The sequence below is a fragment of the Arachis ipaensis genome, chromosome B2 (assembly GCF_059453495.1).
Source record: "Arachis ipaensis isolate K30076 ecotype BB chromosome B2, ASM5945349v1, whole genome shotgun sequence".
Taxonomy (NCBI): domain Eukaryota; kingdom Viridiplantae; phylum Streptophyta; class Magnoliopsida; order Fabales; family Fabaceae; genus Arachis; species Arachis ipaensis.
Window position 1 is genome coordinate 108,641,626 of NC_142437.1, and position 15,636 is coordinate 108,657,261.

General features: G+C 30.0%; 1 protein-coding gene across 2 annotated transcripts; it reads left to right on the forward strand.

Moving 5' to 3' along the window:
• Positions 1-234: 234 nt before the first annotated feature.
• Positions 235-10,294, forward strand: LOC107625728 (auxin transporter-like protein 2). 2 transcript variants are annotated; one of them, XM_016328430.3, is made up of 9 exons: positions 235-551; positions 1,235-1,534; positions 1,898-2,083; positions 2,194-2,306; positions 2,719-2,902; positions 3,474-3,571; positions 4,929-5,136; positions 7,236-7,493; positions 9,747-10,294. In XM_016328430.3, exons 2-9 carry the CDS (start codon positions 1,310-1,312, stop codon positions 9,987-9,989), a joined length of 1,515 nt encoding a protein of 504 aa, XP_016183916.1. In that variant the 5' UTR covers positions 235-551; positions 1,235-1,309; the 3' UTR covers positions 9,990-10,294. The 2 variants fall into 2 exon arrangements, with proteins under 2 accessions (XP_016183916.1, XP_016183917.1); XM_016328431.3 differs by having other exon boundaries at positions 364-869.
• Positions 10,295-15,636: the final 5,342 nt, after the last annotated feature.

Below are 15,636 nucleotides of genomic sequence, written 5' to 3' on the forward strand. Positions count from 1 at the left end.
ACAGTGAATTGCAGTTTTCATCACTCTCTCTTCTGTACTGTTCCTTTCTCCATTCAGAGAGTTCTTTAATTAAGAAAGTAAAAAAATAAATAAATAAATAGGGGGAGCCAGAAAAAGCAAACACAAGAATTATTACACAGTACTCGCTTTGCTTGCTTCACTCTCTTTCTCTCACTTCCTATACTTTGCTTTTTAGCTATAATAAATAAATGTATTTATATTTATTATTATAATAACAAAACAAAAACACCTCCACCCAATATTTTTTTCTTTTTTTTTTTATTTTGAATTATATATATGTATATCTAGTTGAATAGTAACGAAAAGGGTCTTTAATAGTTCAGTTTCTCCGAACTTTTTAACACCAAAGTTTGCAACATTTCAGAAAATTTCTCAGCTCATTTTTTTTTTTTAATTTTCTTTCTTTCTTTCTTTCTTCCTTCCCTGCTTTTGCGGCCTCCATAGCAGTCTCTTTGCTCTGCCAATTTTCTGTGCCAATTGGTGGCGGCATTTATTGTTACCTAAGATTTTTTTCATCACAACGTACAAGGGTAAGTGTCAGATTCTCATCAAAGCTTTCAAGATTTTGATTTTGGTTTCCCTTGCATTTAAAGCTTCTTTCTTTCTTTCCCTCTATGAATGAGGGAAACAAAATTCTTAGTCCTTAGTCCTCATCATCAATATTACCCTCCATCACCACTTTGCAGTGTACTATAATCTTCAATTCTCAACCAAAAAAAAAAATAATTTATTTTTCATTTTATTATGTTTCTAACACTGGTACAAAGAGAAAGTGTACAACATTATTAGTATCTGAGTTTCCTTTCTTCTTCTTCAAGCTTTTGAAGAAAGAGACATATCAAGCTAAGGTTTGTGGATTGTGTTATGTTATTGTTCAAAACATTTGTAAAGACTAAAGAGTACTACTAACTAAATAACTATGCTACTTTTTCTTATTTTTTATTTTTTTAAAATATTCTTCTTTTTTTTTTTTTTTTCCTGTTTCCTTCTCTATTCCCCACATCTCTTTCTTTTGGATTTGTGTGGGGAAGAACTTAAAGTTTTAATCTTTTTTATTTGTTCTTTTATGGGAATTCTTCAAAAGAATTTTTTTCCTTCCAGATATCTGGATCTGGGGTCTTTCATTTTCTGGGGCTGCGTTTTTATTGGAATATATATTATATCATCAATTTTTTTTGTCTTATTTTCTGTCCTTTTATGTGTGTATTTTCAGATCCACCAAGAAGGAATTTTGGACACAACACTCTTTTTCTTTCTATTCCTTTTTCTTTGTGGATAAGAAAGGACAATGTTGTCTCAGAAACAAGCAGAGGAAGCAATAGTAGCCACCACCAACAGCTTCAACGAAACAGAACATGAAGGTGGAGGTGGTGGTGGTGGTGGTGGTGTCAATGGTGGAACAACAAGGGAAGGAGAAGAGAGAGAACAAGATCACTCTATGTTCAGTGTTAAGAGCTTCCTTTGGCATGGTGGTTCTGTTTGGGATGCATGGTTCAGCTGTGCTTCAAATCAAGTAAATAAATTTTTATAAACTATATATAAAAAAAAAAAGATTCCAACTCAAATTATGTGAAATCAATCGCTTTTTGTTCAAAGTCCACTTTAGCTTATCAAAGTTACTTTTTAAGAGTTATATTCCAAAAAAAAATGCTTAAAATATTTTCCATAATCATTTAAGTAATTTAAGCTGTGGAGGTGGAAAAAAAATATCTTTATGTTAATAGTATAAAATATACTAGGAATACTAGTGTTACATAGTTGAGAACAATTGCTAAAATAACTGGAATATTTATATTTTTAAAATATTTAAAAGATTTTTCAATAATATAGTAAAGTTAATTTTTTTTAATATTATTAAAATTATTTTTTATTATAGGTGGCTCAAGTGCTATTGACTCTGCCATATTCTTTCTCTCAATTGGGAATGCTCTCTGGGATTTTGTTTCAAATATTTTATGGCATAGTTGGAAGTTGGACTGCATATCTAATTAGTGTACTCTATGTTGAGTATAGAACCAGAAAAGAAAAGGAAAATGTTAGCTTCAAGAACCATGTCATTCAGGTACTTAATTAATTACCAGCACTATTAATTAGTTTCTAATTTTTGATTAAATGAAGGATTAAAAAAAAATGCTGAAATGGTTTCCACTATATATTGTCATGGAATTTCAGTGGTTTGAAGTGCTTGATGGGTTATTGGGTCCATATTGGAAAGCAGCGGGTTTAGCCTTCAATTGTACTTTCCTCCTCTTTGGATCTGTGATACAGCTTATAGCATGTGCAAGGTGAGCCTTTTCTTTTTCTTTTTTTTTCTTTTTTTTTTTTCCTTACACAATAAATTATAGTTTCTAATATAATCTATCTCGATGTATATTACAAATTCGACAAAATTATTCAACAAATATTTTATAGCTATCTACTTAGTTTACATTTTTCATACTTGAAATTATTAACCCTCAAATTAGGCTGCATTTGGTTTATATTTTTTTTATTTTTAGTATTTTTATTTGTAGAGTTTTATAAAAAAAAGAAATAAAAATAAAAAACAAAATTTTATTGTTTATTCTTTTTTTTTTTTACAGCATTCTAAAAACAGAAAATATTGAAAATAAGAATACAAATCATACACATGGTTTTTTTTTTTTTTTTTTTAATTCGATATGGTTAGTTGGTTCTAATTGATGCAAATTGAAACAGTAACATATACTACATAAATGACAAATTGGACAAACGAACTTGGACTTACATATTTGGAGCTTGTTGTGCAACCACCGTGTTCATACCTTCGTTCCACAATTATCGTATATGGTCATTTCTGGGTCTTGGAATGACTACTTACACAGCTTGGTACTTAGCCATAGCAGCACTCATTCATGGCCAGGTAAAAATTCATTATTAAAAGATATATATGGAAATAGATAAAATTTTTATAATTTTTTTATTGGTATGGTTATTGAAATAGTAGTGATTAAAGTCAATGGTAACGACTTATGGGATAAAATTCTCATATTCTACACTACCCAAAAAAAATTTTAACGGTCATTTATTTTTATTTTTAGAGACAATAAAAATAACTGCTAATATATATTTACTGACAATTAGACATTAACTGTCTTATGTTTTGTCGCTAAAATATTTTAATGGTAATTATACAGTTACTTATAAAAATTATTTTAATGATAAAAAAAATATATAATTATCATTATAACATATAGTAATAATGACAAATATATAATTATCGCAAAAATATAAGTTAAATAAAACATATAATCACTATTATGTTATTTTGGCTAAAATTTTACTGCCAAAAATGATTTTTGCTGTAATGCTATTAGATAGCAAGAATTATTTTCTTTGATGACAAAATTAACATTTTGTGATGATATGATATGATATGATGTTGTTTCATGTTACTGGGAATAATGATGGTGTTTCATAAAAACAAAACACAGGCAGAAAATGTGACGCACTCAGGTCCAGCAAAGCTAGTGCTTTACTTCACCGGAGCCACTAACATACTATACACGTTTGGTGGACATGCTGTTACTGTGTAAGAACATAATAACTATGTTCATTTCTTCTTCATCATCATTCATATATCTCTATCTATCTATCCATCTATCTTCTTTCATATTTCTTCCATTTTTTTCAACATGGCTTCTCTTTGCAGCTTTTTGCCGGCCATCTTCAAAGCCAAAATTCATGTAAATAAATAAATAATTTTTTTTGGATTTAAAGAAAAGCAAAATTTTTAATCTTATATAGATATTTAACAATATATTGTTTCATTAGAATAATTTAAATATATTTTGTATAACCTATTTGAATAAATGGATTTACTTGAAAATTATTACTATATCTCATTTTTTATGCCACATCAAAATTAAGCAGAATGGTCAATTATTTAATTTATACTGAGATTAATGAGAAATTATTTTCTGGACGTGTTTTTTTTTTTTTTTTTTTTTTGCTATTATTATGACTTTTGAGAATATTTTTTACCTTTTTCTTAAATCTTTTATAAATGGTATTTAATTTGGATAAGTTGTAAGTTACTAACCTTGATAAATTTTATTTGAAAGAATAACTTCAATATCATGTTATTTGAAGGGATAAAAAGTACATTTTAAATGACCAAAATATTATTTAATATTTGTGGAACTTTATTTCTTGGATCTTATAGATATGCTTGTGTAACTACTAACTACTTCTCTGACTGTTGATAGCTAAGTCTTGGAATATATTTCAACTTTAAATATAAAAACGTGGGATTTTTTTACCTACAAAATAACTTTTCAATAAAATTAAGCTAGTTTTTTGAAAATAGTTTTCTTAAATTTAAAGTAATTAAAATTTTAATTTTAATATTTTCCCGTAAATAAAACAAACGCATTTCTCAATCCAAAATTTACAATTTACCCTGCCAATAAATATGCTTTTGTACCAAACCGAACCTACCTAGTACCTAGTCTTAGGCTTCTAGCCTGATCTCATGAACATGTTATTTTGGTCAAACGAAAACAAAAATTCTCAAAACTCCAAGACGCACAATTTTAGAAAGAAAATTTTTTGGAGATTAATAATTTTTAGTAGTTTTTGTTATTATTTAATTAATATAAATATTAAACTATTTTTAATAAATAATTCTATTAATTTATATGTAAAAAATTTAAAAAATATATATATAAATTGTATTAATTTATATATGTAAATTTTGATAAATATATATAGATATAATTATATATTTTTATGCATAAAATTTTTATAAATATAGATATAAGTTATTTTTAATTAATTATTAATCAAAATAATAATTTTTTTTTAAATTTTATGTTTTTTTTTATTTTTTTTAGTTAATGTGATTATTAATGTTGGTAATAATTGTGAGAAAAACAACACTGCTGCAGAGAGATTATGCATGCCATGTGGAAGCCTCAAAAGTTCAAGTATATATACTTGTTGGCCACTCTCTACGTTTTCACACTAACGCTTCCTTCTGCTGCCGCCGTTTATTGGGCGTTTGGTGATCAGCTTCTTAACCATTCTAATGCTTTCTCTTTGCTCCCCAAAAACCGTTTCCGTGACGCCGCCGTTATCCTTATGCTCATCCACCAGGTATGCATATTACTTATAATTAATTATTTATGTATTCATTTATTTTAAAATAAGGAGATTGGTTAAATAAAAAAATCTAATTATTAATATAAAATATTATAAGATTATAATAGTAATTAAATTTTCAGTTTTTGTTTTTTACTTTTTTCATTTTTTCAGTTTAGAGAAACCTTTTCCACTCATTATTAGTGTTCACTTTACTTTTCTTTTCTTATTCATTCCACTTTTCTTTGCTTAAAAAGAAGTCAAAAAGTCACATCTTCTCATTTTGGGTGCGGTATTGTTTAGTTTAGAGAAATTCACAAATGAAAAACACTAATGAGTACATGAATATGTGACAACTAATTAACGCTAACTTTTGAGCTGGGTTTATGTTCATATATGTTTAAGATAAACTCATAAAAGATTACGTGAAATTAGTGTATTTTATGTTATAATTTTTTTTTCAACTCTCTTATTCTTATTAAGTTTAACACATCTTATTTATGTCTACATTCCCCTGGCACATTACTTAATTAGTATTTCGTGTATATTCGAATAGTTTGACTATTTTCTACTTGTTTACGTACATATTGCAAACTCTATTTTTTTCTACAGAAGTATATTTTTGTTTTGGATTTACATTTTAAATTATATTTTTACTTAAATTATGTTTACAGTCAAAATGTTCAACGAAGTTTATAAAAAAAATCGTGTTCATTCAAAAATGATACCAGACTAGCAACAAGCACTACTTTTAATTTAATTTCTATGCATTATCAATGTATACATGCATTTAATTACATGATATTATACTAACAAAAATAACTATTTTTAATATTAATAACATAAATAATTATCTAAAATAATAAATATAATTATAAAAAATATTTTATATTTTTTAGTACATTAAAATTAAACTCATTTTTTTCAACTAAAATAAGTACACTGAATTACTAACTGCCCTTGCAATAATTTTTTAATAAAAAAGTATAGGATACTAATATACTATCTGTTAATTTATTATCAACAATAATTAATTATTATATTTTAAACACATGTATAAGAAGACACATCTAGAAAATACATCTATAAAGACACTTCTATTAAACATAACTATAAAAAAGACATTTTTATTAGACATATTTATAAAGATACTTTTATTAAACATAGACATAAACAAAAGTTGGCAAAAATTGACAAAAATAGTATTAATAACGTAGCAAAATTATTTTTTAATTTATAATCATTTAGTTTAAAGTGCTGATGCGCTTGGAAAGCATAAATAAATATTTTAGTATATGCATATACATGAGACACCTAAGCTATATATATATATATACTTGAAATCAATAAGATTATGATAATGTGAATGTGTTTTGTGCATCAAGTCAAACCTTTCATCTTCTCGATTACAATGCAAAGACGGCGTGAAAAATCTGACATGAACACATTACTTTTTCCGTATAGATCCGTTATATATGTTTTTTAGCTATCCACACAATATGGAACTCGTTACTCAGCCTGTACTTGTTTATGCTACAGAAAAATTGTCCAGGGTTTCAGAAATCGATATTTTATTAGTTTTAGTCATTATTTTTATATATTTTTTTTATAATAAAAATCAGAAATATTAATATTTTAATAATTTTAGTCACTAATTTTAATATATATATTTGATGAAAGATTATCCTACTGATTTTTTTTTTCTTTTGGTCCAAATATCCAACACTACTAAATTAAATTGCTGGTACTTCCTCTTTGATCAGTTTCTTACAAAACCAATTATAGGAATGGTAGGATTTGTTGAATAATCATGTCTTTCACTCTTCCTAACAAATGAATAATGCCGTCCTTAACTTTTAGATAAAAATGCAAATCCCATAATCTTTTAGTATAAAATTTTTCCTTTTAGTTTTTAGTAAAAAAAAATTATGCCATGTCATAACCATCTCTCAAAAATGCTTACTGATTGTTTTTGGTAAGAGAAAGTCTTAAGACTTAACATTATTGTAGTCAATATTAAATAGAAACACATGCATCGTTATTGGATAGATGTTATTAGTAGGAAGAATTTTGTTGAATAAATATAAATGATTGAATTTAATTTTGATACACAGTTCATAACGTTCGGATTCGCGTGCACGCCGCTGTATTTCGTATGGGAGAAGGTGATCGGAATGCACGACACAAGGAGCATATGTCTAAGGGCACTAGCGAGGCTGCCAGTGGTTATACCAATATGGTTCTTGGCAATAATCTTCCCATTTTTTGGGCCCATAAACTCAGCTGTTGGGGCACTGCTTGTTAGCTTCACTGTCTACATCATACCCTCCTTAGCTCATATGCTTACTTACAGAAAAGCCTCCGCCAGACAGGTAAATTTTTCATTGACCCTACCACCATCACTCCCAATCTATCTACCATATTGTATGTGTTTTAATTTGTGGGTTCATTGTCAGAAATATGTAATCTTGCCCAACCTTTCAAAATTGCCTTCACGAGTCTCGGTTTTATTTTGTGCCCTCCATCAAAATAGATAATTTTCTCTACTCTTACAGTTGTCTTCGTATGAATTTAATTGATGCAAATTATTAAATGATTTGATATGTAAATTATCATTTAACGATTTTTAGTTATCAACTTCATGCTAAAATGTGCGAATTTTCACCTTTTTTATTATAAAATGCGAACACTCATAATGAAAATGTTTAGAATTGTCTTCGAGTAAAAATACAAATTCAATTATTAAAACATATCATGTAATTAATTTAACCGAATGATATCATGTAATTGATTTAACTGAATAAGATATTTTAGATTGAATCGATTATCTTACATGCATTAATATTTAATCTTATATTTCACATTAAGACAATTTTAAATATTTTCATGTGAAGTTTTATTAATGTGAAAACTTTTTCTTTTTCTTTTTCTTTGGTCTTTATTTTATTTGTTATTATCATTTTTTGATATCAATAATTATCAAAAAGAGAATCGTAATGTTTGATTTTTGCTTATTTTCAATGATAAGTTTTACTTGACTAATTTAGTTTGGTCATGATGATTTTTTATTTTTTGATACTAAGATAGAGTTAATATAGTGATATATACTGTAGAATGGGGGGAATATATATGGAATTTAATGATTGATTAATTTAATTTCTTTTGTGAAATTTAGGGTATAGCTAGGTCTCTATCTTCACTTCTCAAAGATTTAGAAAAAATCAGTAAAATTTTATAACAAAACCTCTTCGTACGCAATAAGAGTATCAAACATCACTCTTCTTAAGATAAGGTTCTGATAAAAGAGTTTAGTTGTCTAAAACTTTTCAACTTTTTTTAGATGCATGTTTTTACTTTTTAGGGATAAACCTGAGAAATTAATAAAGTAGCCCATAACATTATATCTCAGAATTTCTTGAGTGTGAGCATTTAAGAGTTGGATATATGGAAATAAATATTGAAAGAAGAATTTTAGGGTGGTAGAGGGTCATTTTCGTTTAGTTATTTGGTACAGTTATGTTGTTGTACTATTATATGAATCTGCTTAGCTGTTGTTAGTTGTTGACTGATCTCTTTCCCCCAATAATTCATATTCGTAGATCTGTACGGTGCTGGTGGAGTGTGACTTATGATCGCAATTTTCTCACCTTATTTATTTATTCATTCATGTTTCTGATTCTATGGTTGATTAAAATTTCTTTTGCAAAAGAAGTCAAAAACTTTAATAGGCCGAAAACTACTTTAATTTAATTTCTAGAGTTTTGCCTAGACTATAGAGTATAGACTAGACCACAAGCTTGAGATTCCAAAATAGAAAACTAAACATAATGTAGGTGATATAACATATTTTGAAAAAGACATTTATTATTCTCTCCCACCTTAGCTAAATGAAAAAAAAATATTTAGGGGATAGTAAAAATTTATTTTAAAATAGTTTAAAATGATCTTATTCATTAACTATCATTGAAATAATTAAATAATATTAAATATAATAAATATATAATATCACATGAATAAAATTATGAATATTAAATGTAATTTTTTTTTTAATCATTGTCTCTCTATTATTATTGAAATGAAAATACTGGTGAGTATATATATGGTATATGCAATATTATGTTATACTTCCTACTTAAATTGAATCTCTAATTTTATTTAATAATAACTAGCTTAGGGTGCGAGTTAGCATAATAGCTCACACGAATTTGGATTCTCTAAATTTTGAATTTTTATTTTAGAAAATAAAATGTGATTTTTTATCATTGAATATTTTTTTCTCATGTTTTCTTTTGATCCCATACTTTATTATCTAAAGTAAAATTCAAAATTTAGAAGATCCAAATCCAATTCTCACACAACACACCTTAGGCAAAATCCCAATCTAGGAGCGTGACCTAAAAAAAAAAAAAAACCAAACCCCACATGTGATGGTACATTATTATTAGTAGGGACCTTCTGAGTTGATCTGAGTCTTAACCCAATAATACTGTTTGACAATCTTATCAAATCTCCCAATTTGGCATCATTGATCATTTCCCTTTTCTCGGATTTTTCCGAGTTTGTAGGGACACCCCATACCAAAAAAAAAAAAAGATGTAAATCTAAAAAATAATTTTTTGTTACAGAATGCTGCAGAGAAGCCCCCTTTCTTCATGCCAAGTTGGACAGCAATGTATGTATTCAACGCATTCATTGTGGTGTGGATATTTGTGGTTGGGTTTGGGTTTGGAGGATGGGCCAGCATGACCAACTTTGTTAGGCAAATTGACACATTTGGACTCTTTGCCAAGTGCTATCAATGCAAGCCCCCGTTGCCTCCGCCGCATCCTGCGGCCGTTGCACCACCGCCTCTTCACCGTCATCACTAGACACCGAGCTGACTCACTCGTCTCTACCATTGCTACTAAGTATATTATTAGAGTTCAGCTACAATCACATTTTCCTTTCAATACTTTTGTATCATATATGGGGGATAGTGGTAAATACTTCCCCCACTTTTTTATTTGATGTGTGCTAGCTGGCTTTTTCTTTTTTCTTTTTTTTTTTGTCATTTTAATTGTTATATAGTTTTTTTTTTTCTCTTTTACTACTTTTAAGATAAGTTGATTAAAAATAGTGTGCCAAATGTTTATGATTCCTTTGCTATAAATGCATAGGCTAATTAAATTGATCAGATACATGTATGATTTGGTATCTTTTTTCCTTTTTTTTTTTCTTTTTAATCTGTTTACATTATGGTTGGATGAGATACTATAAGATTTTCTGTTCGCCATTGTTCTCATGTGCTAGTAGATTGCAATCTAATTATTACCTTCCATGTCTCCCGAATATGCCAACATCAAAAAATCAATTTGCAATTTGTGGTCTTAAAGGCATTATTGGTCTTTCTTCTTTTTTTTTTTTGGGTTAAATTCTTTCTTTTCTTTTAATACTCCAGAGTTCTTATTCCTCACTCATTCATGGGCTCAGCCCGTATTTTACATGGGCTGCATGTGGGCTCACACCTTGTCACGTGCCATTATTTTCCGAGAAGTAGCGGTGACAATGAGTAGGGTAAGGTAGGGTTTAGAGCCGACCCTAACTCTACCCCCGAGTTGATATTTTTATATAAACTCAACTCTATCCTATTTGTGGGTTGAGAATATCTCAACTTTAACTCTACTCGCTCTTAATCTGCGAGTACCTGATCCTACATGCGGGTTATAAATAAGATGCAACATTATTATATAGCTTGATGATAATTTAAAATAGAACTGACTTTTATGTAAAAAAAACGTATTAAATTATCAATTAATGATCTTCTTTTAATGACTAAGGATCTTTTGCATTTAGTGAAAGGTCTTTAGTTCAATATCCACTTAAAAAATATTTTTATATAATATATAATATATACATATATAGGGTACATGTTACCACCCCTATCCAGAAAAGAACATCATATTAAAGTTAGAAATCACAACTGAAGTGTAGCTGAGATGACACATTAGTATATGTCTGTGTTCGAATTTTGATAATGTCAAGTTGTGGATAAGAATTCTTAAAAATCTTAGGTGTGTAAGTAAGTAATATGTGTAAATTTATAATGTAAAACTTAAAGCTTGGTGGCTGTCCAAACTATCATCTGACAAAATAAAAAAACCTGTATTTTGATGATGCATGAACCTCTCGTTTCTAAAATTAATGACCAAGACTTGCTTGAATTTTTTACTACCCCCGTTATTATGCAATCTCTTAATTAACAAATCATGAAACAGAGGATTTGTTGGATTCTTGCATGATTTATTTGAAGGAAAAATCAATGGAAAAGATAAATATGCGTTGGAATTTCAAGTGTGATTTGAAAGTTTTACATTGTTTGAATGTTTATTTTTCTCTATCAACAATCAGTTAACATTTTTCCTTTTCCCCCTCTCTTTCTCTTTACTTCTCCCTTTAATTGTTGGCTTCAAAATAAGTTGTGTATGAAAATTTTCTTAGTTGAAAAACGTTAGTTCTATAGTAGTCCAACCCAATTTCCTTTACGTGAAGCATATATATTTGAAAAATTTCATATACGTTTAGTCGTAAGATTGAGTAAAATTATGTTCTCCAGTCAATTTTGTGATCTTTAATTTAATTTATTAATTTAACTCTCTTGAGTTTTAACTCTTCTCAGCCACTTGGCTCCCCTAACAATACTTTAGTGAAGAATAGCTGCAAACAAAATGGATATTAGATAATTCGGGATGTGTTTGGTTTAACATTTAAAATATAAAAAATATATTTAAATTTTTGAATGACTTCAATTTTTTGTTTGACTATTTTTTTTTAATGCAAATGTAATTTTGTACTTTAATTCATGTTCACGTGAAGCAATTTTTTTTTCACTTGTTACCATTGGATCATTAATTAAGAAAATTTATTTTCTTTCTAGTTTCTACCAATTCCACCCTTTAAACATACATTATTGTATCTTTTAAAAGCCGATCATATTGGTAAGCGATTGAACCAAGGTTCTGAAAACCGGTTCGAATCGGCCGGTCAAACCGGTCAAATCGTGAACCGGCCAAGAATCAATTGGTCGAATCGAACCGAAATCCGGCCGATTTTCTAAAATCATCACCAAACGGCGCTGTTTCGTTCATTGTGGGAAACCCTAACTACGTGTACGTGAACCTCTTTCCCAAAATCCAAACGAAGCACTCTGCCACTTTCTCACTCACGCGACCCTCCTCTTCCTTCGTCTCCAACTCGAGCTCCTCCCCGTCGAAGCCACCGCCTTGCTTGCCGGTCGTCTCCGCCGCTGTTCGAACTTCGAAGCCACCGTCGTCGCTGCAACTGGTCTCGCCTCGTTCCTCCATCGTGCAACCACTGTCCCGTCACGCCGCCTCTATTCCACCGTGTCAGCCCCACTGTTGTGTTCCTTGTCCCGTTCTGTGCTCTGTCTTGAAGGATCTAGTTCGTTCCTTAATTGATTGAGCAGGTAAGTACATTCATCTTCCCCCTTGACTAAGCCTGGTCGAGTTGGATTTTTCACAACGATACTACAATCTCTGCTCTCTTTAGAAGTTTTTTTTTTATTTTTTTAACTGTAATTGTTGTTTTAAACTTTTAATTGGTTAGTTAATCTATAATTTTCATCTTGCTTCTTCAATTTTTGTTATCATTAGTCATTACTGTGATTTAGGATTGTTAATGATCTTGGATATTGATTCTAATATGCTCTGGTTCTATGAATTGATTGATTTGGTTTTGATAATTCTTGATTTGAACCTTGCTGAAGTTGTTCTGTTACCTAATTTGTTGGAATTGAACTTGAGCAACAACAAACTAGAAGGAAGCATCCCCTTTGACTTCAAGTCATTCAGAGCTCTTTATTCTCTTGATCTTAGTGGGAATTTGTTGAATGGAACAATACCAAGAGTGCTTGGAGAATTGAAGCAGTTGCAGTGGTTGAATCTCTCTCGCAACAATTTTTCTGGCACAATTCCATCTAATTTTAATGGTAGGTCAAGCTTAACTTTGGTCATGTTATTAGTTCTGCTTCTTATCTTTGGATTATTAGCACTAACACTTCGTGTGATTGGTGTTTCAAAGATACAACCAGAAGAACAATTTTTCATATGGAGTCATGATGGAAAAATGGCATTTGAAACCATCATTAAAGCTGCTAATAATTTGGATGACAAATATCTCATTAGCATTGGAGGGCAATGATCTATTTATAAGGCTGAGTTGCCTTCAGGTATGGTTGGTGCTGTGGAAAAAACTTCACATGGAATCAGATGCGGATGATAAGTTCAATTGGAAGGAATTTGAAAATGAGATCAAAGCATTGACAAAATTCAGGCACTGAAACATCATAAAGCTATATGGTCTTTGCCAGCATTAACGATTCTTCTTTTTGGTATACAAATTATAGTTATGTTTCATTATTTTTATTTTTATTTTATTTATTATTTATTATAAAACGGTTATTTCAGTTGAACTACGGTTGAACCTGTAAATCAGTGAACCAGTAGCCAGAACGGTTTGATAACCGGTTCGATTTTCAGAACCTTGGATTGAACAGAAAAAATGGTTTTGGGTCTTTTCTAGTTGCCACGAAAAGAGTTAGGCTTTCTCAAGCCTAAGCATGCTAGATAACAACTGTAAACCAATAATGGAAGAAGGAATTGATCTTAAACCAAAGGACAAGGGGTAGTATGAGGGCAGATCGAAGAATGTAGGGATTGAATTGTCAAGCAATGACCTTCTAATAGTGCTGGCAATAGGGATGGAAATAGGTCATTCTGCCTGTTAGAGAATTATAAGTTGGCCTGAATATTACAAAAATAAGTTTAGATTCAAATTATTATAAAAACTTTAATATTTTAATAATTTTTTCACAAGAGAGAGTCTGCTAAAGGATCAGATTTTTACCTGTAGAAAGAACTGATGAAGATCTGGCCAAAATTTAATGAACACAACTCCATGATACTGGGAGATAGTCTGGATACAAAATTTTAGTTGGATAATTGGATGGAGGAAACAGGTTCCCTCATCCACCATGCGATTAACAACAACCCAGACCTAGATAGCATCGTTTGGGAGTGGATTAATGACAAAGGAGAATGAAATTCAATCAAGCTAAAAAATAACGTAAATGAAGATATTATCAAAAAAATTATGGTGCAACCCACGTCTAGGAAAGAGAATGGAGTAGATAGAGTTGGCTGGAGGCATACAGAGGATGGTGACTTCTCCACAGGGAGACCTACAAAGCTTCGGTGGGGTGGTCAAAATCTTTCTCTTCAAAGTGGACGATGATATGGCGATAGAAAGTCCCTCAGAAGGCTAGGGTTCTTAATTGAAAATTATTGCACAATAGTCTGCTAACCAACTAGCGCAGGACTAAAATGTTTGGAGGCACAGGGGATTGCCCTTTCTACACCGGCGAGTAAGAGGACATTCTTCACGTTGTCAGAAACTGCACCAAACGAGCACCAACATGGAGACAACTCATCCACCCAAGCAAGATACAAAGCTTTTTCAATGCCAATTTTGAGGACTAGGTGGAGATGAATCTTCATTAGCCTCTTCACATGGATCCGAACTAGAACTGGCAAGATTTTTTCTTCACTGCTTGTTGGAAGATTTGGACTTGGAGAAATAAGGAGACTTATGAGAAAAATTACAAAAAATTGCCTAACGCCACTTGAAAATCTCAAAGAAAGTCAAGGAGATAAGAGAAGCTTTTGAAAGGAACAACAGCAGAAATTTGAGGGGAAGAAGAGAGGAAGTGAACATCAAATGGCACTCCCTTCCTCCTAGATGGATAACACTCAACACAGATGGCACCTCAAACAGAACAACAAAAAAAGATAGGATGTGGTGGCCTTCTTAGAAATAATTGTGGCAAATGAATTGGAAAATTTACTTACAACATCGGAGACTGTACTGCTTTTAAGGCAGAACTCTGAAAAATAGATCAGGGATTACAACTGGCTTGGACTATGGGAATAAAAAAGTTAATTCTTGAATGTGATTCAAAGGTTGTGATTGATATTATCAACAATCCCAGAAATCTAAAGAACCATCCAACTATACTCTTCAGGAACATTTTCAATTGGAAAAATAAGAATTGGAACCTTTTTTTTGTAAATATCTATAGAAAGGACAATAGATGTACTGATTGCCTTGTGCGTTGTGCGTAAAAGCTTAGAGTTGAATATTGACTTTTATTTTATTTTTTGAACACTCTTCCTATAGAGGTAGGGAGCATATTAGCTAATGATGATCAAGGGGTATCTTTGTCCCGTTTAATTTGTATTTAGGTATCTCTTTTTTGAGATAGTCCCCGTTTATTAACAAAAAAAAAATGTTAATAGATTAGACTTAGGTTCACTAATTAGTTTTATTGGCATATCAAGCTTCTCTGGCTTGTTAACAAATAAATAAATATATACATAATTTTTTATCATTAATAAAATTATTAGATATTTTAAATTTATTATATTTTATTATAAATACTTTTTTATATTTTAAATATTTTTA

Bases quoted from the DNA above. Each gene is read 5' to 3' on its own strand.
- LOC107625728 (XM_016328430.3), top strand. From the start codon at position 1,310: ATGTTGTCTCAGAAACAAGCAGAGGAAGCAATAGTAGCCACCACCAAC. The intron at 5,137-7,235 runs GTATGCATATTA...TTTGATACACAG, and splicing joins TCCTTATGCTCATCCACCAG to TTCATAACGTTCGGATTCGC. The intron at 7,494-9,746 runs GTAAATTTTTCA...TTTTTGTTACAG, and splicing joins GAAAAGCCTCCGCCAGACAG to AATGCTGCAGAGAAGCCCCC.